The sequence below is a fragment of the Passer montanus genome, unplaced genomic scaffold (assembly GCF_014805655.1).
Source record: "Passer montanus isolate IOZ18808 unplaced genomic scaffold, ASM1480565v1 scaffold76, whole genome shotgun sequence".
NCBI lineage: Eukaryota > Metazoa > Chordata > Aves > Passeriformes > Passeridae > Passer > Passer montanus.
Window position 1 is genome coordinate 1628447 of NW_024372813.1, and position 25922 is coordinate 1654368.

Below are 25922 nucleotides of genomic sequence, written 5' to 3' on the forward strand. Positions count from 1 at the left end.
GCACCGTTTACCCCCGGTCCCCTCCACGTTCCCCGGGAGCTGTGAGCTGAGCAGCAGCCACAGCAGGCACAGCAGCCCCGCCCTGCCCCACCCTCAGCCTTTGCCCGCACCAAAATGGCGGCGGCCCCTGAGGGGCGCGCTGGGCGGGGCTGCCCTCCCGGGCCGCGCCTGCGCGGGGCCGCGCGCGCCCCCACTTCCGGCTGCCGGCGGCCGCTTCCGGCCCCCCGTTCCTTGGTAACAATGGAGCAGAAAATGGCCGCCTGAGCGGGCAGGAGGCGGCGCGGCGGCGGAGCGGCACGGGCGGAGCGCGGACAGCCGGCACCCAGCCCCGAGCGGCGCGGGCAGCGGCGCACCCACAGCCGGGGGGACGGCGGCGGGCGCTGGGCGCTGGGGCTGCGTCCGCGCTGCCCGCGGGCAGGGCCCGGCACGGCCGGCTGGGCTGCAGCGGGAATTGGAAGCGGCTCTGGAGGGGGAGGGGGCGGCCGTGGCTGCTGCCCTGGGCCTCGTCCGCAGCTCGGGGCCTGCTGCGGGAGCCGCCGCTCTTCACGGCCCTGCTTTGCCGGGAGGCGAGGCAGGAAGCCTTGTTGTGGAAGACAGGCGAGAGGAGCTCTTCCTCTCCCGCTCTGGATCAGCCTGTGACCCGTTCGGACCCGTGCTGTTCGCTGTTCCTGTGCTGAGTTTCTCCCCAGCTGAGCACGTCATCTTTGCTCTGTCACAGCTCCCTGTGCGAGCTTTTCCCTGCCCCTTTTAGTGGTGTTTGTTGGCATTTAAGGTTTCTGTTTCTCTGTTTTAAAACCCTTGTCAAGTCCAGCTGCATGTTTGTGTTTATCTGCTTTAATTGGGGAGCAGTATCAGGCTGTGTATAGGAGTGTGTATGTATGTAATGTAGTGATGATTAAGGTTTGTTTATAAAATGTGTCTTGATTTAGTGGGCAGTAGAAGTCTGACAAAAGGTTTCACAGCAAAAAAACCCTGAATTTTTAAAATAATAGTAGTATTTTGCTGTTTCTCAGGAAGGTGGAGCCTTGGTACAGAGCAGCTCCTAATCAAGAATACAAACTTGACAATACCCAATAGTACCATCACACATCACTTTTATTTTCCTGTCCATGTTGGCAGTATTGGGTAATTTCAACTTGGAAATACTTGTCAAATGTTCAAAAGAACTTCTGACACTAATTTGTCCCTGAGTTTTAATTGCAGTGACTTGTCAAGTCTTTCTAAAACAAATAAACAGTTGGCTGCTTCTTGGACAGTTAATTATCCTAATTGAGGGTCAGATATTTAGTTTTGTTGTGGTGGTCACCTAGCACTTAAAGTGACTCTGTTCCCTCTACAGGTTTGCCATTTTGGAATTAAAATAATGATAGCTTGGAATTATGTTCTGGGAAGGGGAAACACACCACAGATTATAAAATTAAGGGTTTCTTGTTGTGTTAGACCACTAAGGCCCAACAAGTGCAGTGTTCCCTTCATCAGCAGCTCTGGCTGGGTAAATGTTTGTCACTGAAATAACCACACACCAGTATTTTTCAAGCTGTAGTGGTTGCTATCTGTATCATATTTATTTTCCATATTACTGGATGAATTCCTGGACAAGAGTGTTGCAAGTGTCTGCTCTCCAGTATGTCTAGTTGGTTTTTTTTTAGAGGAATGGGTGATCCTTAGATGGAAATGTTTTCAAAATACCTCTACATCAATACACCTGCCTTGCTTGTTCCTTTATTCCTCTTCCCCGTGGAATGTATCAAAATAATCCCTTGATCTTGGCAGAGTCATTCCAGTTGCAGTGGAGGTGTTGTACATGTTTTTAACAATCACAGCATAATGTTCTGACTCCATACACTTGAGTCTAAAGATTGTATTTAAGTCCAGCCTAATGTAGCTTAACACATTACTGGAGTGTCCTAAATTCCTTTTTTTGTAGAGAACTTCATTTTCCATGTGTTGAAACACTTGAATCCAGACATGGTCATTGGGTGTTTTGTGGTTTAATCTCAGCCTTGGTGAAAATTTATCAGCTGCTGAGCTTGCAAAAATTATTTGTGAAGGGATAAAACCAAATGTGAACATTCCCATCTTCAGGATGCTTTTATGAGAGTCTTGTGCTTCTCAAAACCAAAACTTCTAAAGAGTGTAGCAGTGTCATATCTCAGTCAGGAGCTTTGTGTGCTGAGTAGGGATAGCCAGGAGCATCCCAGGGACTGGTTTTGCCTTTGCCCAGGTTCTGGCTGCAGGTAAGATCATAAACACGAGGCTGTGTCTCCTTCAGACTGCTCAGGTTTGTATTAACGAGTGCTTGGTAGGAGCTTTTGGCTGCTCTGCAGTGTTGAGGCTCAGCTTTTGACTCAGGAGGTCTGCAGGGTTGGATGGTCTCGTAAAACCACTTGATGATTGTGGAACACAGGAAAAGCCAGCACATATTTTATCTGAGTTCAGTATTTAAAACCATCTTATGCTCGGAGCACTCTGGGTTTTGGTGTGCAAGGTGTATGTGCACAGAGTCCTGTTAAAATGCTGCAGCTTCCCTGCCTTGGGATGGCATCACAAATGGAATTCTCGTGGTACAGATGCCTATTTAAATTCAGATAAATTTGCCTTCTCTGTATTTCCCACTTCTGTGTTTGTTGGGCAGCGGATCTCAACAAGAACAGGAGCGCACAGGTCGCAGTTCCTCTGTGGCTTGTGCTTGCAGTGATTGTTGCTCTTTCACTGTTGCAGTGCCTGCATTAGCAGCAGTTGTGTGGGGACAGGAAGATTCAGCAGGTCAGAATTTAAAGATGCTTTTTCTTTTCTAGTTGAAAGTCAGTGAGTGTTGATTGGCTTGGTGTTTTTGCTAACCGCAGCTTGTGTTTCTTCAGGAATCAAAACTACTTGTTGGATATCAGTCCTGTTCCTGTGCTGTCTCTCAGGGTCAACACTGGTTACCTGTGAGCAGCTTTACTTCTTTTGAGTGCAGAGTGGGCCTTCTGCTCCTGACCCAGCAGGAAGCTCATTTCTGGGCAAAAAGAGCATCATTTCATGAGCCTGCAGTGCTGGAAACTTGCTGCACCTCGTATACACCAAGCTTTCTCTTGTGTGCTGTCTGAATTTGATGGCAAAGGCAGTGCTATCTTAATTTTATTTTCCACTTGTATGTGAAAAGTGTTGTTTTAGTAAGTGTAGATGATAAAAGGCAAAGCCCAGGATTTTGGCAGTTGTTTCTGCATTTTATTTTCAGAGCTCCATCTTGGTTCCACATGCTCTCAGTGTTCTGGAATTGCTAAGCTCTGCCCTGATTTCCTCACTTCTTTCTGACTTATCAGGAGTTGTTAGTGTTTCTCTTCTTTATCTCGGCAGTTGGTTCAGCTGAAGTGTTTTTGCTCTCTGGTCTGTTGGGTTTTTTTATTCTGTGGAACTTTCTGCCACTGTTCTGCAAAAGTATTCATTTGCTTTCTGTTGTTTGAAATGTATGTTCAGAATGACATCTTGTTTGAGGGCCTTTGCTTTGAAACACTCTGGGGTAGTGAAAAAGCTGAATCGATGTTTAACACTCCCCTTGTTAAAATGGCATTTAAATTTTACAGCGCTTTTCACAGAACACTTCCATAGGATACAAAACTTTCTTCCAGATTTGCAAGAGTGGTGCATGTTTCAGGATAACTTTTGAGTTAAAGAGGACTGGGGGTTCTTGATTTTAAAACTTATGGTAGGTTTATTAAAAAGCTAATAAGAACCTAAATGTGCTGTTCATGACAGTGGCAATAAAAAGCCACAATAGCAGGGAAACAAATCCCAAAATTCATGATGCCACTTGGAAAACTAGAAAAGTTTGTTCCTTTTTACTGTTTATAAGATGGAGATGAGTGTATTGGACCTGTGGTATCAAAGCCTTTGGTGTGATCACAAAAGGAAGCTTGTGCACCTGCACAAAAAGAGAAAGCCAAACAAACCTGACATAATGAAGCTCCATGTATAATGCAAATAGATGACTTTCATTTCACTGTCTTAGGGTGTCTTTTTCCTTTAATGATGGGATTCACTGACAGTTTTTGCTTCTGCTTTTGAGCTTGCAGACTTGAGTGATGAAATATTTAGGATGAAAATTTAGTTTGTGTTATGCCTTACTTCCAGCTAGTTTTGAGTATGGAGAAATTGGATACCGACTGGCATGGAAACTGTTTTTCAACTTTGAATTCTTCTAGGAAAATGAGGTGGAGTGGGTTGGATGAGTGCTGTGTGTGAAGTGGGTTCAGTTTGTGCTTGAAGGAGCTGGGCTAAGAGGACTGCCTGTTCTAGCTGCTGTTCCTGTGTCATTTGAGACATGGAATTGGAGCGAGGCTGGCTGGGGCCGTGCTGCCATGGCACGTCAGAGCTGCTGAAGTCACAGTTCGTGGAAAGCGCTTGGACACGCAGCTGTGCTGTGCTTCTCTTTGAGGCATGTTCACTGCAGCCTGGGCAGGGAAAATCGCCTCTAACCACCCAAAGCAAACAAGTCAGTGCTTCTGGCTTCCATCCTGAGTCACTCCTTCAGTCCAAGGGTTTGATCAGTTCTGTAGACTGCGAGTAGGCAAGGTGCTCTACCGGTTGGAGTAGCTAATTAAGATGAGGGTATGAATCATAAATGAGAAGTTGGCCTTCTGCTGAGGACATCTCTGGAACACCCACGCTGCCATCCTCTTTTTTTCTGTTTATCCAGAGGTATTAACTGTGGTGCTGGGACGTGAGGTAGCTCAGGAAACATTCCTGCCACACAGGGCACGAGGGATTCTCAGGTGAAGTTGAAATACCGGTAACACCGACATGGGGGAGTTCTAGAGGAACTTCTTGCACACCTGACTCATGGGCAGCTGAGTTGTTTCTTCAGTTTAATTAAATTCCATGCCTTGTGCTGTAACAATTTGAGGCTTGCCCCATAAATCTATGAAAATTTTAATTTTAAAGGTGTCACTTTTTCATTTAACCCTGCCAATGAGTGATTTCAGGGTTTGTCGGATTTTCTAAATTCTGCCTAGTTGGTTTAATGAGAGCTCTAATGTTTTATGGGATTTCTTTTAAATATAAAAAACCCAGGAATGCAGGCAAAGGTAGTGTCTTGGTGTTCAATTCAGGCAACTGATGTCAGGAGATATTACACATTATTGAAGGAGGAAGAACTAGAGATTTATTACTGTGCATTATGGTCCATTAGTGCTTTTTCTGGGGAGAATCCTGTAGGCCACAAGTGCTGTGCAATATGGAGATAGGCTGTGTTACTGTTGAAGGTAAGTGGATGACACACATGTTATCCCTGCTTCCTGTCCCCCTAGATTTGAGGCAGTAGCACATTCCTGACTGGATTTAGTCTACAAACAACCTGGCATGAAAGAAAACAAAATAATTCTTATGCTGTAAGAATGATAACTTTGTATTATTGAGGGAATATCCAGTACTATTAAATTGTCCCTATCAAAAAAACCTATAGTATTACTTCCTCTTGAATTAAAGGAATGTAACAAACAATAGCTTTTGTGGGCTTATTGCAGTCTGGAGCAGCAGTGGGGAGACAGGCAGTCATTTGTGCTTGGAAATCTCTGAGGTTGTTGAAGCGTAACTGCAGGGAAGATACTTTTCTGATTTGTGGCAGGATGGGAGCACCAATTAAGAATTCACTGTAGTTACTCTTGTCTGGATATTCAGCTGTTGAAGAATATTTTTTTTAAGGAGACAGTTGTTTATCCTATCTCTGATTCTCTTGCATTGTGCAGTCCTTAGGTGGTCACCCCCTCACTTCCCCGTGAAGAGATTTTCGTACCTGGGTATCTCAGCTGAAGTTGGCAGTAACCAGCAGGTCTGAACTTCCTGCTCGTAGCTGTGACCTTCCCCACCCTGTGTCAACTCAGTGCTGACAAGGAAGGACACTAAAGGAGGAAATTCTGACTCTTTTAGCTTGGATAAGAACAAAGTCTTACACTGGAAGAAAGAAAAGCAGAGTTGAACTGTACTTGCTTATTAGATGGCCAAATGTTGGTTGTTTTGTTGTAAGCTAACAGTGCACCTGTTGCTTTTCCCTCATCAGGCTTCCCTGCATTACTGGCTTCCTCCAGCTTAATTGTCCGGAGGGTGTGAGCTGAGAGCAGCGTCCTGAGGGGCAGATTTTCAGGTTCTTTGTGCCTCTCTGTGCAGGGCCATGGTAACTCCCACCGTGGAAATCCTGCTGTCCAGGCAGATGGGCTCTGTGGAGTCTGCTGAGGCAGGAGCAGTTTAAACATTCCAGTAGGTTCAGTCTGGCCATGGAGAGCTCTGCAGTGGGCTGGGAGGTGAGGCTTACATTGGACAATGAGCTGAGTGCACAGGGAGGAGATGGAAACCAGCAGAAGCTTGGGTTAGGAATCCTGGTTTTCATTTGCTGGTTTTAATATCAGAGCTCTGGTTTGAGGAGTATCATCCCATTTGCTGTCAGCAGTCACGTAGGGAGAATGTGTTGTTGCTGCTGTGTTTCTGTGCCATCTGTATTTCCATCGGTGTAAACTTCCCAGAGAGATGCACAGCATTTCTGGGATCCTGAAATCGGGATATGGGGGGCTGGTGTAACCTGTTAGTAGTTTGCAATAGGGAAATACAGCAATTTTTCACTAGCAGAAGAGTCCTTATGTAGATTAAATTCTTCATTCATCCCACCTCTGAGGCTTTTTTCTCAGCAGTAATCTCCATTCAGCCTTGACCATTAGCTGATTTTATTGTTTAAGAGGGAAGATAAGAGATGATGGAGGAGAAAAGAGGAGCAAATCTAGAAATAAGTACTACTGGCTTATTCCAAGCATTTGCTAAAGAATCACCCATTGAACTGTTGGTAGAGAAGAGATTTTTAAATTCCTCCCCCCCATTTGACTTGTTTTGACTCTCCCTTTTTCCCTGACCAGGAATGGTGCCCCTTCATTTTCTGAAACGGAGTAGGCAAATATCTTTGAATCACGTAGGCATTAGATAGCCAAGGTGCCTGCAAGCATTTTCAGTTAAAAGGAAAGTAGTAAATAAGTAGTAAACAAATGTTATGTTTTGAATGTGTAGTGCATCTTTCTGTTTTAAGAGCTGTTGAAGAATTGGTCTAATGCTTATAAAGGTGTTAATATTGCCATCTTTTTGAAGACATTCCACGTGTTTCCAAGTTTGATGTGTATTCCCAAAGAAATTATGCATTTCAGGGTTTTATTTTGGATGCAAATCTCTCATTCTGCTTGACACTTTAATTCAGATATTACCAGAACCAGTAAGAGCTGCTTTTAAAAAGTATCTTCTCCAGCATGTCTTTAAATAATGCCACTTGGAGTAATAATTCTGCTGCAGAAAGCTTGTAAAAAAAGTTGATTGAAGCTGTGTTCTCACTAGAAATACGTGCCTAGCAAGTGAAGGGCACAGGGATTTCCTAAGTGAGGTCAGAGCTGAACACACCTGGAGAACTATTGCTCAACTGTCCTGTGAATGGGGTCGTTTATCGGTGTTTAACAGCACGTCCAGCACACAGCGCTCACATGTCACATGCCAGTCTGCAGTCTTTAGATTGCTCCAGGGATTTAGAAATGCAGCGAAAGCTGATAGAAAGCTGATAGGCTCCCGAGTGACTCTGGTGATTGCTGCTGCTTCCCGATTCCTGAAAAAAAGGGTGTAATTGCTTTGGTAAAGTGGCAGAACTTCACAGAACCAAACAGCACCGGTAGCCCCAGTTAATATCACTTACTTAAAATCGAGTTCTGCTGCATCAGAACTGAAGACAAAGAGGGTCAGAACAGCAGTTTCCTAATTTTCAAGTCTGCCATAATGGGACGTCCTGTCCTGTGGAATTTTTCTGGTGCTGCACACTGAGGTCATTGGTGCAGTTTAATTTTCACCATAGCAGCTGAAATCAAGTGCCCGTGGAGATCGTGCAGTGCTGCTCTTCTGGAGAAGCACTAATGTAAACTGTGGGCAGTCGTGACTTGACAGCTGTGCTGACAAACCAAAAAAAGATGCTTTTTGCACTAGACAGATGTCTAAGTGTTGGAAATTTTCCAGTGAGAAGCAGAAAAGCTTTATTCTTCCAGTATTTCCATGTCACTTGAAGTATGGTTTAAATGAAAGGAATGTTTTCTGATGGGGAATGTTATTGCAGAGCTTTTTAGCATGCAGAGGATTAGCTTCTTAATCACCTCTGAGTAACTAGATTCTACCAGTTGTACAGGAAAATTCTTGGTGCTGTGAATAGTGAGGCAGAGTGATCAAGGAAACTGGTTATTTTATCTTCATTTGATGTATTTGCATGGCACAGCCAGTGCCAGAATGTCTCCTGCATTTGCATGTGTTCCTTATAATATTTATCAGATACAGACATGGCATTCATCGATTATTTTCCTTGAAAGAGAGACGTTGTCAAGTATTTCATCCAAATGAAAAACAATATGAGAAGGTTATATTTAAAAATATGCAGCCTAGAAGACAGCTCTTTAAAGCAGTGGTGTACCTCGTATATGCTGGAGTTTTGTCTTGGAAATTTGCTCATCAACATCAGTAGTTCAGTAAAAGCTGAAACTTGAAAGCAGATTCCTGTCTTGATGTAATATAAAGCTGATTTTACAAACTCTTTTTGTTTTTTGAGGGAATGAGAACCTGTTCCTTTTTTTGTGCACAGCATTGACAGCATCTTCTTCATTTGAGTTCTCATAACCACTTCATTCTGTTAAAATTCACTAGTATGGTGAAGAGGGTGTTTCTGTACAGGCAGGAAAAGGCAGGGAACACATAATCCTGTGCTCAGAGAGCACAATCAAGGATGGCTTATGCCTTGTACTGCACTTCTGTAAGGCTGCTTGGAGAAGCAGTTGTGATGTTAGGAATATTTTATGCAAAAAGCAGATAATCATGGTCACTATGAATACTATATGAATTCAAAGATGGGCTATGAGGCTTATGGCAGATGATATTCTGTGATCAACTTGCTGCTTTGATGAGTATTTGGGCATCAGTTTTGTTTGTACTTCTTGAGGAGGTTCATGCTTTGTTTGTGATCCCTGTGGTGGTCAGCCTGATCCTAATTAAAGCTTCATTAGCAAACTGCTTTAACCTGTACTTCACTGTCCATTGCAAACACACATAAATTCCATGCTGTATTTCACTGCTCTCATGAAGGGTTTGTTCTCTCCTTTTTTAGGTACTCTTCCACTCATCAAGATGGAAAGCTCAGATTCTAGTGACAAAGGAAGTATTGATCAATCAGAAGCCCAACGGCAGAGCCAGCTGGATCGGTTAGATCGAGAAGAAGCTTTCTATCAGTTTGTGAACAACCTGAGTGAAGAGGACTACAGGCTTATGAGAGATAACAATTTGCTAGGAACACCAGGTAGGTCATGCTTGCCCATGTCCATCCTGCTAGAGTTGCTTGTAAGCAATTTGTGTCATTTTCTGTTCCCCTGAAGCCCTTTCACCCATCTGTGTGCTGCAGCCATGTTCCGTGGTAGGAAGTAGCTTCTTGCTGATTTGTGCACATTTAAATTCAAGTGGTCCCTTGACTTGTGGAGACATAGGATGGTGTGGATTCATCAGATACAGAAGTCTGGTGTTTGTACAGGAACACCCAGATTTGACCAGTTCCAGTTATGAACCCTTAGATGGACAAAAAATCTCCTTTAAGCCTCTGTGTGCAGATTTTGTGCTGGTGAGGTTAGGAATTTGTAACCAGGGTAAGTAGTCAGTATGAGATTCTGCATGGGCATTTTGATGTCATCTCTCAATCAACTTGATGGATTTCCTCCTCATAGGTTGATACCTAATTCAAACCATGACTCAAGTAATTTAAACCTTCTCTTCCTGCTTGTGGAAGTGTTAACCGCAAATATTTCACGCTGGACACCCTAATGGGTGTAGGATGACAAAAATTGCTGCTCAGTTGTCGAGGTTACAGAACCAAAGAGCACATCTCTCTTGAACAGGATGGAGCTGTTGGGTATTTCAGCTTCAGGAAAACTAACTTGGGACAACAGTGCTAAAGTGTCTGAACTTCCCCTTAGCAACGTGCTTGGCAGTGCCATTGTGGCAGGATTGAATTAGACAGAACACAAGCAGTGGCTTGTACCTTCTTTAGAAGCTTTTGATAATGCTTGCCATACATATATGATTTGGAAATATTTTTGGTTCATTTGAGTTCTTCATAACCACTTCATTCTGTTAAAATTCACTAGTATGGTGAAGAGGGTGTTTCTGTACAGGCAGGAAAAGGCAGGGAACACATAATCCTGTGCTCAGAGAGCACAATCAAGGATGGCTTATGCCTTGTACTGCACTTCTGTAAGGCTGCTTGGAGAAGCAGTTGTGATGTTAGGAATATTTTATGCAAAAAGCAGATAATCATGGTCACTATGAATACTATATGAATTCAAAGATGGGCTATGAGGCTTATGGCAGATGATATTCTGTGATCAACTTGCTGCTTTGATGAGTATTTGGGCATCAGTTTTGTTTGTACTTCTTGAGGAGGTTCATGCTTTGTTTGTGATCCCTGTGGTGGTAGTGCTTTAACCTGTACTTCACTGTCCATTGCAAACACACATAAATTCCATGCTGTATTTCACTGCTCTCATGAAGGGTTTGTTCTCTCCTTTTTTAGGTACTCTTCCACTCATCAAGATGGAAAGCTCAGATTCTAGTGATAAAGGAAGTATTGATCAATCAGAAGCCCAACGGCAGAGCCAGCTGGATCGGTTAGATCGAGAAGAAGCTTTCTATCAGTTTGTGAACAACCTGAGTGAAGAGGACTACAGGCTTATGAGAGATAACAATTTGCTAGGAACACCAGGTAGGTCATGCTTGCCCATGTCCATCCTGCTAGAGTTGCTTGTAAGCAATTTGTGTCATTTTCTGTTCCCCTGAAGCCCTTTCACCCATCTGTGTGCTGCAGCCGTGTTCCGTGGTAGGAAGTAGCTTCTTGCTGATTTGTGCACATTTAAATTCAAGTGGTCCCTTGACTTGTGGAGACATAGGATGGTGTGGATTCATCAGATACAGAAGTCTGGTGTTTGTACAGGAACACCCAGATTTGACCCAGTTCCAGTTATGAACCCTTAGATGGACAAAAAATCTCCTTTAAGCCTCTGTGTGCAGATTTTGTGCTGGTGAGGTTAGGAATTTGTAACCAGGGTAAGTAGTCAGTATGAGATTCTGCATGGGCATTTTGATGTCAGCTCTCAATCAACTTGATGGATTTCCTCCTCATAGGTTGATACCTAATTCAAACCATGACTCAAGTAATTTAAACCTTCTCTTCCTGCTTGTGGAAGTGTTAACCTCAAATATTTCACGCTGGACACCCTAATGGGTGTAGGATGACAAAAATTGCTGCTCAGTTGTCGAGGTTACAGAACCAAAGAGCACATCTCTCTTGAACAGGATGGAGCTGTTGGGTATTTCAGCTTCAGGAAAACTAACTTGGGACAACAGTGCTAAAGTGTCTGAACTTCCCCTTAGCAACGTGCTTGGCAGTGCCATTGTGGCAGGATTGAATTAGACAGAACACAAGCAGTGGCTTGTACCTTCTTTAGAAGCTTTTGATAATGCTTGCCATACATATATGATTTGGAAATATTTTTGGAAAATTTTGCTTATTTTCTAAGGTGAAATTACTGAAGAAGAGTTGCTGAGAAGGCTACACCAAGTTAAAGAAGGTCCGCCACAGCAAAACAGTGATGAGAATAGAGGTATATACAGTATTTGTGAAAACTCTTAACTTTAGCACCCCATACGGACCTTAACTTGAGTGCAGGAGTGGAACAAGTTAAGCCTAGGCAGGTGCAAGGTGAGCTTTGTTTCAAAACTCAGTGAACCTTATGTCTGATATCTTCTGCAGAGGTCAGTTTGGGACAGATTTCATTCATAACACATCTTACTTCTATCAAAATAAGGTTTTGCTTAGGTTTATTTCTTTTTTATTTCATTTTTTTTAAGATTCTGTCTGCTCCCTTCTGGGATGCTTTTTGATGATCCCTCTCTTTTAATTCTTCCCTTCCAAAGATGCTGCATTGCTTTTGTTGTCACCCTTCTGTAGAGATTGGTGGGGGATGCTCAGAGGTGACCACTGGGGTTCATTCTTCAGTGAGACAGATTTGCTATAAAGCTCTGCAGATGAAGGTTGAAGACAAACTTAATTCTCTGTTTCACGGTCAATAGATCACTTAATTGTTTGGAAAGGAAAACACAGAATATTGATGTGTTATGACACCTGACATGTGACTTTCCATTTACTTATGATAGAAAATACATGTTCTTTTGATGACTTGTTTGCTCTGTGATGGCTGCAGCCTATCTGTGCATATTAGAGCAACGTCCACTCCTGCTCCCTTAGAAGAGCTCTGGTAGTTACAGAATTGTCACACTGCCTGTGAAACCACAGTTGCACTCTGTAGGATTCAGCACTTCTAAATTGTCACTCGTTAAGCTAAGCAATTATGTTCTTGGAAAAGATGGCTCCAAAATTAGCTCAGTACTCTAATTTTGGTAGTTCCCTGTCTTTTTCACAGGTGCAGAGTCCGCAGAAGATGTTTCAAATGGAGATTCTATAATAGACTGGCTTAATTCAGTCCGACAGACTGGAAATACAACACGAAGTGGGCAGCGAGGAAACCAGTCCTGGAGAGCAGTGAGCCGGACTAACCCAAATAGCGGCGACTTCAGATTCAGTTTGGAAATAAATGTCAACCGTAATAATGGGAACACGAATCCAGAAACTGAGAATGAGCCATCTGTAGAGCCTTCCAATGGGGAGGATTTGGAAAACAGCCAAAGTGACTCTGAAATTCCAAGGTCTGAATCACCATCTGTAAGGCAGCCTGGATCAGAAAGGAGCAGTGCGGAGGAGCTGACAGCTGAGGAGGCTTCCCCTCCTAGAGGGCAGAGGAGAGCCAGGAGTAGGAGTCCAGAACAGCGGCGGACGCGGGCTAGGACTGATAGAAGTAGGTCACCTATTAATGCAGTGAGTGAGGCCCCTCGCAGGTCTCATCACAACACATCATCTCAAACACTCGACCACTCCTCAGCGAGCGAGGCTGAGGGCAGCTCTAGAACCAGGCAGCACGTGACGTTAAGGCAGCACACAGTGGGGACTGAGGTGCCAAGCGAAAACGCAGTTCTGTTTTCCCCCCCTGAAACCAGGCCTGCTCCTCAAGCAGCAGGTTCTTCAGAAACCACCAGCACCAGTGAGTCCACGGCTCCTGGGCAGAGGCCTCCCACCATAGTGCTTGACCTGCAGGTGAGAAGAGTTCGCCCGGGCGAGTACCGGCAGAGGGACAGCATAGCCAACAGGACCCGCTCGCGGTCCCAGACCCCCAACAACACGGTCACCTACGAGAGCGAGCGCGGAGGCTTCCGGCGCACCTTCTCCCGCTCCGAGCGCGCGGGGGTGAGAACTTACGTCAGCACCATCAGGATCCCCATCCGCAGGATCCTGAACACGGGCCTGAGCGAGACCACGTCCGTCGCCATCCAGACCATGCTGAGGCAGATCATGACAGGCTTCGGGGAGCTCAGCTACTTCATGTACAGCGACAGCGATGCAGATTCCAGCGGCTCAGCTCCCAGTCACAACGTGGAGACTTCCGAGCCGCAGAGCGGAGGCGGGGCCGCCTCGGGCAATGAGAATGCAGATGTTAGCTCAGGGGAGGTGTACGAGGGTGGGCACGAGGCTAGCTCAACATCTGGTGCCAGGCGGGAAGGCCGGAATATGAGGGGATCGGTCACTTTTGAAGAAAGTGGTTCTCTACCATTCCTTAGCCTTGCACAATTTTTCCTACTCAACGAAGACGACGATGACCAACCAAGAGGACTCACCAAAGAACAAATTGACAACCTAGCCATGAGGAATTTTGGTGAGAGCGACGCTCTGAAAACCTGCAGCGTGTGCATCACAGAGTACACGGAGGGCAACAAGCTGCGCAAGCTGCCGTGCTCGCACGAGTACCACGTGCACTGCATCGACCGCTGGCTGTCGGAGAACTCCACCTGCCCCATCTGCCGCAGGGCCGTCCTTGCCTCTGGCAACAGGGAGAGCGTGGTCTAAAGCAGAGCTGGGCCAGTGGCCAGGCAGCTGGTGTGATAGTGATGGGCAAAGAAGTCACTTCCTTTATGGCCACTTTTTGAGTGGTACCTCAGTGTATAGTAATGACTCGGAGTGAATCTTCCCTCATGAAAGCATTTTCTCTGGATTCAAGCTTTGGGAATTGGAAAATTTCTTTAATTAGGTTTTTCGAGTTCTAGTCGGTTTGGGTGTTCAATTTCACTTGTCCAAAGACAACTCCCCATTTCAAAATATTTTTTTTCTTTGTGAAGATATTAAGTTCTTTCTCCTTCCCAGCCCTTGCCATCCCAGTCCAATAAACAATTTGTCCTCAAGATTGTGCTTCTGAGGAGTTATTTGAGAAGTTATCCCAGCTCAGTGTCCATGAGTCATAGAGGAATTTTTGCAAGAAATCCAACTCTCTGAAAAAATAATATTAATTTAATTGCACATTTGAACATACTTTTAATTTTCCTCATGGGTTAATATTGGACATGTCTGTGTAAATAACACTAATGTTAGCCCTTTCCCCATCACTATGGCACGCTGTAGGATGAGCTGTTAGCGTAATTGGGATATTTATCTTGTTGTGGAAATATAAGAATTGCCTATGCTTGTTTAAATAAAGGAAAAAAAAAATCTGTTTTAAAATTGTAAAGCTTTTTTGTAGAAGCTCAGTACTTTTCCAATGCACTGTTGTACTAACGCATTAAGAATTAAAATTGTACCATGCTTAGAAATCAAGAACGCTTTTCATACAAACCCAACTACACAGAGAGCAAACTGAACACGAGAGAGCTGCTTTTGTGACTGTGTACCTGTCAGGAGCAGTGCATATCTGTACTATTCATGTGAACAGCTACTGTAACATAAAAACAGTTGGATTAGACATTTAATTGCATTTTAAAAATCGGAAATTAAATGTTATAGTTGCAGTGTTTCGGCTCAGTAATGCCACCAAAAAAAAAAGATGATAAAAATTAGAAACCATTCTAATGGCTGGTTATTTCTTGATATGGTTGCAAATATGGAATAATACAAACCTGTGTGTACTGGCTTGGTCACTGAGGTTTGTGCCCAATTTTTCTATCAGCTTTTCCTCTCAATTTTTGAGGCAATGTTGTAACTTCAGCAAACGAGGATGGATAGGTTGGTTTTTAGTTCTTCACAAGCTTCAACTGTTCTGGTAACCTCTGGACGTGTTGAGTGCTCTGGTGTTGGTAGCCTGTGGTGCAAGTGCCTCAGGGAATAAATGGAAAGCACATCATTAGTATTGGGTTACATTTTAAAATGAGTGCACTTAAATGTGTAGGAGATTCTTGTGACTAACAGTAAAAACCCAACAAACTCTTTATATTCGTATTGAACAGAATGAAAATTAATTACTTTTAAAATTATGTACATTACCTGTTGCAGTTCAGAATTGGAGAATGTACCTCAACTCCCATCAGAGTGTATGTGTGGGGAAACGTCCTTAATTCTCACTGACCCCCTTGTTTGTTTTATTTTCTAAGGTTTTGGGTTTTTCCTGGCTTACATATGCAGCAGGAAAGTGGTTTTTATTTATTTCCTCTCCAGGGCAGTAGTTTGAAGGGATATGAGCTGCTCTTGCTGGCTGGATGGGAAATGTTGCTTGCTCCTCAGATGACAAAACCAAAGCTGGCCTATCTCTTTTTTCCTAATTAAAACACATTTTTGGTGTTTTATAGTGGTGGGTGCATAAACTATAATCACTGCTCTAAGCCATTTTAACATCTCATCAGCTGGTTCAGGATTCCACAGCATCCCAGAATTTTGGGTTATTTTTCTCCACGTGCATTTTGTGCTGTTGTTTCAGTGGGAAGCCCTGACTGGCTGCTGAGCTCGCTTTCCTCCTGGTGGGACACGCCATGGTGGCAGAGGGAACAGAACAGGCAGCTCACGGGTTTGGCTTTTTCCTTGGACACACATCACTGTAAAATTGGAGCTGGCTGTTGATTCTGGGTGCTGGCTTCTCTGTGCCAAAATTTCACAGCAAAATAACACTTCTGAATTTCACAGAGCAAATACTCGCTCTCAGTTGCGGTTTCCAGAATTACAGAGTGTAGAATTAGAAGGAAAAAAACCCTCTCTACGTGAGTACCATGTTAGATGTTGGAAATCAGAGATGTTCCTCTCAGACTAGAGCTGGTGACCACCAGGAAGGGAGCCCATTTTCCCAAACCCACGCGAAGCATGGCTGTGGTGCCTGTCCTTTTCCATGGAATTTCCACCTTGCTAGAACCGCCCCAGAAGAACAGTTTTGTTATAGCTTATGGCATGTCTTAACATTTTATCTTTCTGTAACAAGAGCAACTAATAAAATCTTGGAGGTTTCCCAAATGGTACCAAGAACAAATAATTTAATCTCAGTTTCAGAGACGTTGATCGTTCTCCATGGTTCCTCTGCCTTTCGCAGCGCTGTGTGTGCTAAAGGGGCTGGGGGCTCATTGTCTGCAGCAAGAACTTCATGTAGCTCAGTTAATTAGGGTAATTAAATTTCTATTTATCTAAATTTAGATTGGAGTTAGGAAAAGCCAATATTAACATTTCAGTTGCTTACAAAATGTGAAACACTTTCATAATTAAGACTAATTTACATTTCATGAATTATTTTGATAGTGAACATGTGTATTTAGCTCTTCGCTTAGTTTTGGGAGGTTTTTTTTGTATTTCTGGAGAGACAGCATTTTCACTCGTGCCTGGAGGGGTGTGAAGGGTTAAAAGGGCGAGTTTTGGCACGTTCCTGGGGCTGATTTGTGGGAATGATGGCTTTGGAGAGGCAGAGTGCGCTGTGGCCTGGGTCACAGTGCCACCGTGTGGGATCTGCCTTCAGCACCAGCGGCATTCCTTGCAGGATCAGCAGCTTTTATTTTGATTCCGAAGGATTCTCCTTATCATTTCGAGTGGTTACCATGGGTTTTTTCCCAAATGTCCAAACTCCTGCTGGGAATACCTGGTGCGTGAGCTTCATTCCTTTCTGACAGGACAGACCCCTGCCCACAGCAGTGACAGTGCTCACCGGGCCAAAGCCTTGTGACAAACACAGTTTTAATAATTACATTAGTTATGAGTTGCTGTTGGTTCATAGTTTAATTCACATTGTGAATAAACACAAACTTGGGGGTGCTCACTTTATTTTTTTATTTTTTTTTTCGGGTGGGAGGGCTTTACCTGTGAAAAGTCTGAATTCCTAGTGCTGATTGGACTTCCCTTTCACGTGCATATTTTTTATTTCAAACAAGTTGGGTTTTTTGCGGATAACTTGGATGCAGTTGAGTTGTTTTAAAACCGGTTTGATTGCGTAGGTACTTTGTGCATAGAAATAGGGAATTTTAAGGGCCTTTTGTAGGAAGCAGCTGCAGGACACAACACCCACCCTGATTGTCCATTGTGTCCCCTGCAGACGAAGGGCTTTCCCACCAGAGCTGCCACAATGGCTCATAATGAGTGTCATCCCCGTTTCCTGTCACTCGGCTGGGTTATGCAAATGTGGACTCCAAGGGCCCCTTTCCCGGGTGGCCCAGGGTGGATGAAGTTGCCCCACAACCCCGCGGTCTCACCACAGCCGTGAGGGGATGGATGAGGCAGGGTGAGGAGAGCTGCAGGTGAGGCTGAGGGGGGTTCTGAGCCTGCACACCTCCATCCCTCACTGTGTGACCCCTCCTGTGGGATCCGTGTGTCCATGGGGCCGTGTCCTGCTCTGGGAAGGGTCTGGGGAGCCCAGGAGCAGCCCAGCTGTCGGAAATGTCTGCCTGCTCCTCTGCCTTCTCCCAGGAGGAGGAGCTTTGGATGAAGGTTGGCTTGGAGCCACATGGAGGAATTTACAACAACTTCAGAAATATTTCCAGCCCTTATGTACAGTAGGCTTTTTGTTTGTCCTCGACTCGGGGGGGAAGCAGGAGGCTGAAGACACACAATTAATGGTAACGTACCCAAAGTACTAATAAGTGGTGGTGTGTTAAAAAAAAGAGGTTTGCATCTGTTATACCAGGGCTTCCCAACCTCTCAGATCAACTGTATCTCTTTTGTCTTATGGGGAAACATAACATTGAATTTATTTGATTTATATCTGGTTTTATTCCTTTTAGCTACAATATTTGAGCCCCTTTCTGAATTTCACTCTGCTGGGAAGGCTGTTGGTTGGGAAGCCCTGAATTCCACTGTGAATGTAACACTTTTCTTTATTATTTTTTCCCTTCTTAATTTTTTTTAACAGTGCTTTACATTTGTTTATACTGGACTTGTTTAATACAAACTGGTACTCAGAGGTTGTTGGACACAGTTTGACCAGCTTTGCCAGCTAACACTTAGGAGGAGTTTGTTCCCTATGTAAGGTGTTATAATGCAAATCTAAATAGACTCAATAAAATGCATGAAGTGTTCCTTTTGTGCTGGATCATCACTCCTTGGGTTTATTCTTATGGTGGGAATGCATTGGAGTACACAGTGATGGATGTGGCAGGAATTTATTTCCTCCATACACCTTTCCCCTTGAGGCAGAAAGGAAGGAGCAGGAACAGTACAGAATTAACTCCTCAGAAGAATTTATTACATTAGGACGTAAAAACAAATAAATAAATACCTCTGTGTCCCAGACTTTGTCAATCTGGCAGGGGATAGATAATGTAGGATACAAAAGCAGCAGCTCCAAGTTGTCTTCCAAGGAAAATCTGGGCCCCGAGCAGGGCTGGCAGGGCTGAGTCTCCCTGCAAATGCAGCCAGGATTCAGGGGGAGTCTCACATGTGGCTTAAAGCTCTGTCCTAAAATTAGCAGCTGAGGTACACGAATGGGAAGGAAGTTTTTTAGTGTGTGGGAAGCTGTATTTATTATCTGTGCTTCCCTCACCTCAATCCCATTCCTGGGTAGGAAGTGGGAGCCACTCGCCGAGAGCAGCGCAATGGCATCGGTGCAAAAGGGGACAGGAAGGTGTTGTGTCCCTGAAAAAGGACATTTGGGGTGCCAGGGCAGGGCTGCTGCTCCTCAGCACTGCCACTGGTGCTCTTCTCCAGCAAGGAGAAGTTGTGGGCTGCTGGGATTCTGCTCCAGCTTCACTCTCCAAAGGGAGAGCTGCTGGATAAAAGGGTTTTTTCTCATTCCCACGTGCTTCTTGCTCTTTGAGTTCAGTTCAGTCTGAAACTGGGTGTTTAACACAGGTGTAGCTTTGATTTCAGTGACTATTCATGAAGTGACTCCCACACTTTGTGTGTCAGGAGCTCTTTGCCTGGCTGGTAGCTGTCTCCAACCCCTCATCCCTCTTTCAGTTTGGGTAACCCTGGATTTGATCCTCAAAAACCCTCGATCAACCCCTGAATTGCTTAAAGAGCCCAAGCCAGCCTTGGTGCTCGCGGGTGGCTGACTTCATCCCTCTGTTTATTTTCTTTAATATATTTGAGGTCTTTGTCCTGACCTGTAAAACTTTATATAACCTTGTTCCTCCCTCTTGGTGCTTAAACTCTGTAACCTTTTACGTTGTCTTACTCCTCCCTTCAGGATATATTTCCAGACCTTCTCAGGGGAATGTGTTTGGCTGCTTTGCTGGTCCTGCCGCTGGGTGGGAGGAGAAAGATTGTGTTTGGTGACCTTGTGCATCCCAGAGCGATGTGGGGGCAGGAATAGCCATCCTTTTGAGGGCTTCTCCCTTTTCTGACCCCTCCTCGGTGGGATGGAGTGTTTGGAAAGAGAAGGGGGAGAGTAGCACAGGCTAGCTGCTCCTCCTGCCCGTCCCAGCTATTTCAAGTGTGATTGAACCTGTTCTGGGTCTTTTAACACAAAAAATCCAAACTCAGCTGTGTTGTGGCTCCCTAAACTCTTACAACAAATTTATATAGGGAAAATTAACCCTACTTTTCAGTCTTAGACTGGCTGGGCATTGTCTGTGGCACTAATGAGATGCTGCTGCCACATGCTCCAGCTGTTCCCCTGAGTAAATCCCCTGCTAAGCCGAGCATGTGAAAATGCAGGCGTCAGGTCCCCTCAACAATGATTACTTCATCCCATTTTGTGCAGGGTTCCTTGAGCTCTGCCACCCTACACCAGCAGGGTTCTGGGATTTCAGTGAAAAGGGCTGCAAGGAGGTCCCTTGTGCTGGTGTTGGGGGTGCTGGGCTGCAGCACGTTCCCTGTGACCCTGGCACAGCCAGGACAGGAGCCAGCCAGGCTCCTGGTGCCCAGCAGGGATCTCTTCACACTGCTTTCATTTCTCAGGATGCATTTGCAGAATGTGATTTCTCCAGGCTGAAAGTTTGAAGCCAGTGGATTTGAGCTTTGTTTGTTTCCTGTAGAAAATGCCATGAAGGACAAAGTGCCTGGTTTGGTTTCTTGGCTTTAATACCTTCTTTAATCTTTCCTTTCACAACATTGAAATAGCTCTGGTACTTCTCCAGACCCAAACCCCAGGGTTTGCCGTGTCTGCAGAGCCAGACCTTGGCTGGCCAGAGGGTTTACAGGGGTAAAAACTCAAAATAATTTTATTTCAGGAGGCCATAATGTTCCTCTCCAGAGCAGGGATTTGTGGAATGGAGGTGGGACCACCCTGAGCATCATTCACTTCTCACCATGCAGGTGAAGGGCTGGAAAAGATGCAGTGGAAGAAATAGGTTAATCTCCAAACTAAATAAATCCTAAATAAACTTGGAAATGACTCAGCCTTTGCTGCTGGCATCTTTGGGATGGTTGTGTGTTAATTTGTAAAGATGCATCTAAATAAATTGAAATATTTATGGGATGGAAGAGAGTGGAAGATGCCCTGAGGGCCACTTGCTGCCAGCTGCTTGCCCATCTTCCCCGAAAATGTGACATGGCCAGGAGGGAAAGGTGAAGGTGGAAAAGATGGAAAGGGATGAAGGACAGAGGACGGGAAGGAAAATAGGAGGGGAATTAAACCCAAGGAAAACTAAAGGGTGGGAAAAAAACCCTTTTGAACTGTGCTTGTCTGAGTGGGATTAAACATCAACACAGGTGGAAGAAGAGAATAGGTGAGAGCCAAGCCATGGAGAGATGCAGTGGCTGTGAGGGGGCAGAGCAGCTCCAGGAGGGGCTCGGGGGCACAGCCTGGGGAGGGTGGAGGAGCTGCTGGGGACAGGCGGTGTCAGCTGGCCTGAGCCATGCTCCAGGGAGCCCAGAACAGATTATAAACATCTGTTAATAAATATGAAATAATAAAAGTATAATATAATATAATATAATATAATATAATATAATATAATATAAGTATTTCACTTATATTATTTTATAGTTAATAGTATTTAGTATATGAATTATTTATTATTCCTTTTATATATTATTATTTATTATTCCTTTATTATAAATATATATATAAAAATATATATATATATTAACTAAACATATATATAAATAATATATTATTATATAATTTAATTAATATATAAGTAAAATATAAAATAGAAACACCAAATCACAATGCTGGATGGGACAGGAGTGTGCCAGAACAACAGCTGGAGCCCGCCAGGGTGGACAGGGGGCTGGAAGGGGATTTCTGCACCACCCTGCCCAAAAAACCTGGACTGTGCTCGTGCCTCCAGGGCAGGCTGCAGGTGATGGGAGGGACTGGTTCAGTGTGGCTGCTGTGCCAAAACAGAGAGCACACAAAGCCAGCACAGCCCTGAGCCTGGCATTCACATTCTCTGGAAAATCCCTGCACCAGGATTCCTCCCCTGGGAAGCTGAGAAGCCTCAGAGAAAAGGAAAACCATTCTTATCTCATTTGCTTCTCCTGTGTTGTGCTCATGTGGAATGTGTTTGGAGATTGTTCACCCACAGGTGATTGTTCCATTGGGTTCTGCTGTGAGTTGTTTTCACTCTCTGGCCAATCAGGGCCAGGCTGTGTCAGACTCTGGAGAGAGGCATCAGGTTCATTATTATATTTTTGGCATTCAGTAGGAATCCTTTCTGTATTCTTTAGTATAGTATAGTATTCTTTAATATAACATAGTATCATAAAATATAAATTAGCCTTCTGAGAACATGGAGTCAGATTCACCATTCCTTCCTGCCATGAGGGTCCCCACAAATACAATAAATGCTCCCACTCCAAAGGCAATCCTTGCATCCCAAGGGATTTCTGCTCCCGCTCTAGGACCCTCTCGGGCTGACCCCACACCAGGGGGGGGATTATTTTAAAATATTAAATCTTATTTCAAAATATTAAATCTTATTTTAAAATAAGATTTTAAAGAATAGTAGTTGTGAGTAAAAACTTTGAGGTAAAAACTAATTAAACTATTCAGTAATTGAATTTTTTTTTACTTTTTTTTAGGATCGAGATTTTTTTTAATATAGTAATTTTTTTTAAAGATTTTAAAGTGGTTGTAGATAGGATTATGAGTTTGGATTTGGACACTGAAAGTGTGAAGGTGGAGAAAGTGTAGTTGAATGAAAGATTGATTACTTAGTATGATATTTAAAGAAAGAAGTTGATGTTATATTTGGATTTTTTGTTAGCGTGTTTTTGTAATAATAATTGAAGAAAGTTATGATTAGTAGTTTGGAAAAAAGAAATGTATAAGTAGTTAGAAAATAAAAAGTAGGAATTTGAAGAGATATGTGTTTTGTAGGTGATTATATAAAGAGATGGTAAAAGAGATGAAAGTTGGTTGTAATGCTTTGCAATTTGAAAGGGACCTGGGGGTTCTGGTCGACACCAGCTGAGCATGAGCCAGCAGTGCCTGGTGGCCAAGGAGCCCAGTGGCTCCTGGATCAGGAATGGTGTCCCAGCAGGAGCAGGGAGGTCACTCTGCCCTGTCCCTGCACTGCTGGGGTCACACCTCGAGTGCTGTGCCCAGCTCTGTCCCTCAGCTTGGGAAGGACCTGGGGACACTGAGCACATCCAGAGGGGACAGCGAGGCTGGAGAGGGGCTGGGAGCACAAACCTGAGAGGAGCCCCTGAGGGAGCTGGGGGTGCTCACCTGGAGAAAAGGAGACCCAGGGGTGCCCTCCTCACCCTGCACAGCTCCTGGAAGGTGCCTGTGCTCAGCTGGGGCTGGGCTCTGTCTGCAGCAGCACTGACACAGCCAGAGCACACAGCCTGCAGCTGTGCCAGGGGAAATACGGGCTGGATATCAGGGAAAAGTTTTTCACATAAAGGGTGATAAAGTTCTGGACTCATTTGGTCCTGTTCCCATCCCGGTCCTGTTCCCATTCCCGATCTCATCCATCCCTGGGTGTGTGTAACAAAGCCTGGATGTGGCACTGGGTGCCAGGGTTGAGTTGAGGTGCTGGGGCTGGGTTGGACTCGATGATCTTTAAGGTCTCTTCCAGCCCAGTGGTTCTGTGAATCCTGTGAATCCTGTGAATCCTGTGATGCTAATGTTGGTTGCTGATGCTTTGTGTCTCTCTCCTGGCTCTCCATCCCCCTCCCCATGCCGTGTTTTCCCAGATTCCCCGTACCTGTTTCTCCTGGCTCTGCCCCGCTGCCAGGGGGCAATGCTTTCTCCTGGCATTCCAAACCCCGGTGCCAGGGACAGCCCAGCCTGCCCTGCCCAGCCTGCCAGGGGCCGAACAGCCTCGGGAAGGACCTTTCCCAAACCATTCCTTGGAATAAGGGCAGCGAAGCAGCGGCTCTAGGGGAGATTTGCATTTCAACACAGGCATGATTTTAAAAAATCTCCTGCCACTCCTCAGTGCATCCTTCAAGTCCTTCAAAGGCATGTGCAAATGGGGGTTTTGCCTTTTTCCTTTTTTTTTCTCTTTTTTCCCCCTGAAGAATTATAATATTTAAGTCCTGCAAAAAAGAAAAAATACGGAGAAGAAGACAATGAAAGAAAACAAACCCAGCCCAGAGCCTGCAGGGAGAGCAGCAGTGCCCGGGCACAGCAGTGCCCAGCTTGTGTACACATTGCACATCCATAAATAGATATATTTCTGTCTCAATCTATGTGCAAACTTTAAAAAATCAATACATAGATAGATGCTGTTTGCACATATTGGTCTAAATCATACGTAATTTGAAACTATTAAATTAATACAAAATATTGACATGTGGCTCCTATTTGATCTAGAAAACATACTTGTCATTATGTATATTTAATATGTAAAACACACATGTGCTTTGTAGCACAAATATCAGCTATTACATCTAATTAACTTGGTTTAATCCATGATATTTCAATGTTAATGTACAAATAGATATCTACATACTGAACCACTGAGTTATAGTAATGCAAACACCCTTGTGTTTTGTTGTGGTTTGGTTTGGTTTTTTCTCATTCACAGCCCTTTTGTGGAAAAACTCAGGGTTTTGTCTGATGCAATATGTTCTTCCTCATTTTTTTTTTCTGTAAATTAGGGCAGATCCAGCAGCCTGGCAGAGCAGGAGGAGGTGGCTGGTGCTCCCTGCCCTGTGCTCAGCCAGGCTGAGAGGGGATTTCCAGGGGCCCATGCACAAACACACCTTTGCAGATGCACACACACATGTGTGTGTGTATATATATATAAATATATATATATACATACATACATGTGTATGTATATATATTTATTTCTGTGGAATTTGTGGGGATGGGCTGTGCTGAGCTGCTGCTCCTGGGGGTGCTGGAGCAGCAGGGCAGGGTGTCCCCTCCATCCCCTCTCTGTGTCCCCATGGATGCACTGCCCACTTTTACCCCAGCACTCTCCCAATTCCCTCACAACCTTCCAGCCATCCCCAGAAGATAATTTTGATATCAAGCTAAAATTGCCACTTTTTCTGGTGCCTGTAAGGGAAGGGCTGTGCTTCCCTCTCTCAGGAATGGGATGCAGCATTCCCTCTCCTTGCTCTGTCCCTGCATGCACAGCACAGAGTCCTCTGAGGAGCTCACTGCTGTACTCTCATTCCCTTTGAATCTCTGTTTACCATCTCTTATCTCCTGATGGGGTTTTTTAAAACACTATTTGCAGTAAATATACCCAACTTGAAAAAGAGTTGAGGTGCACATTAAAAAAAAAAAAGCCTGGGTTATATAAAATTAATGCACGTGTCAGCTTTCATCTAATGGCAATTAAAGCACCTCATATAAACAAATCATTAATAGAAAACCGTGGATGAAAGCTGTGTTTTCAGTGTCTCACAGCCTCTGTAACCTCACTCATGAATTATCACCCCTGATCTTTCCCAACCTTCCCATATCTTCTCTTATAGACAAAAATGATTAATTGTCTTGTGACCAGGAGGTACCCCAAAGGCCTCATGGTGCTCCTCACCCCCTGCCAAGTGGAAGAAATAATATTAATGATATTTAAAAACAGCCCTGGTGCTGTGGCTGTGTGAGAGCCCCCACGGGGTGAAGAGGCTGCAGCCCCTGGAGGTGCTGGGGGTAAAATCCAGACCCAAAGCTGCCCCCAGGGCAATGGAAAACACCCAGGGGGCTCCAGGCTCATCCTGGGCACCAGCTGTTCTCAGGGTGAGTAAAAAGTTATTTTGAAATAATTTTTACTTCTAAATGCCTCAGTGGGACAAGGACCATCCCCTTCCAGCAGTCTCCCTCACCAGCTCATGGGAACATCTCCCCTGTTGGGTTCCAGCACCTCGGCTCAGCCTGTCCTCAAGGTGCACCAAACACTCCATAAAAATAATTCCCAGGAAAAACCCTTGCCTCTCCAGCCCCTCTGGACAGCTGGCAGCATCTGGAAAAGCTGCTGAGAACCATGAGCAGCCATGAGGAGAGACCTGGCAAAACACAGGAACAAATCCATTTTCTTTTTAAACTGGTTTATTCTACACAAATCTTTTAAACAACATTCATAAAACATTAATTACAAACATGTGCTAATATGGGGTAGGTTTCTTTATTTTTTTTTTTATTCCAACAATCAGAAATTCACATTTTGAAAGGATAGGCATACTTTTAAGAGACACATTCACTTTACTTCCAAAT

General features: G+C 44.4%; 1 protein-coding gene across 9 annotated transcripts; it reads left to right on the forward strand.

Moving 5' to 3' along the window:
• Window positions 1–217: 217 nt before the first annotated feature.
• RLIM (ring finger protein, LIM domain interacting) lies at window positions 218–15022 on the forward strand. Of its 9 annotated transcripts, XM_039731331.1 has the most exons (5): window positions 2856–4680; window positions 5171–5243; window positions 9143–9331; window positions 11598–11681; window positions 12501–15022. In XM_039731331.1, the coding sequence occupies exons 2-5, from the start codon at window positions 5216–5218 to the stop codon at window positions 14033–14035; spliced, it is 1836 nt and encodes a 611-aa protein (XP_039587265.1). In that variant the 5' UTR covers window positions 2856–4680; window positions 5171–5215; the 3' UTR covers window positions 14036–15022. The 9 variants fall into 9 exon arrangements, with proteins under 9 accessions (XP_039587266.1, XP_039587267.1, XP_039587268.1 ...); XM_039731332.1 differs by lacking the exons at window positions 2856–4680; window positions 5171–5243 and adding an exon at window positions 218–772; XM_039731333.1 differs by lacking the exons at window positions 2856–4680; window positions 5171–5243 and adding an exon at window positions 218–724.
• Window positions 15023–25922: the final 10900 nt, after the last annotated feature.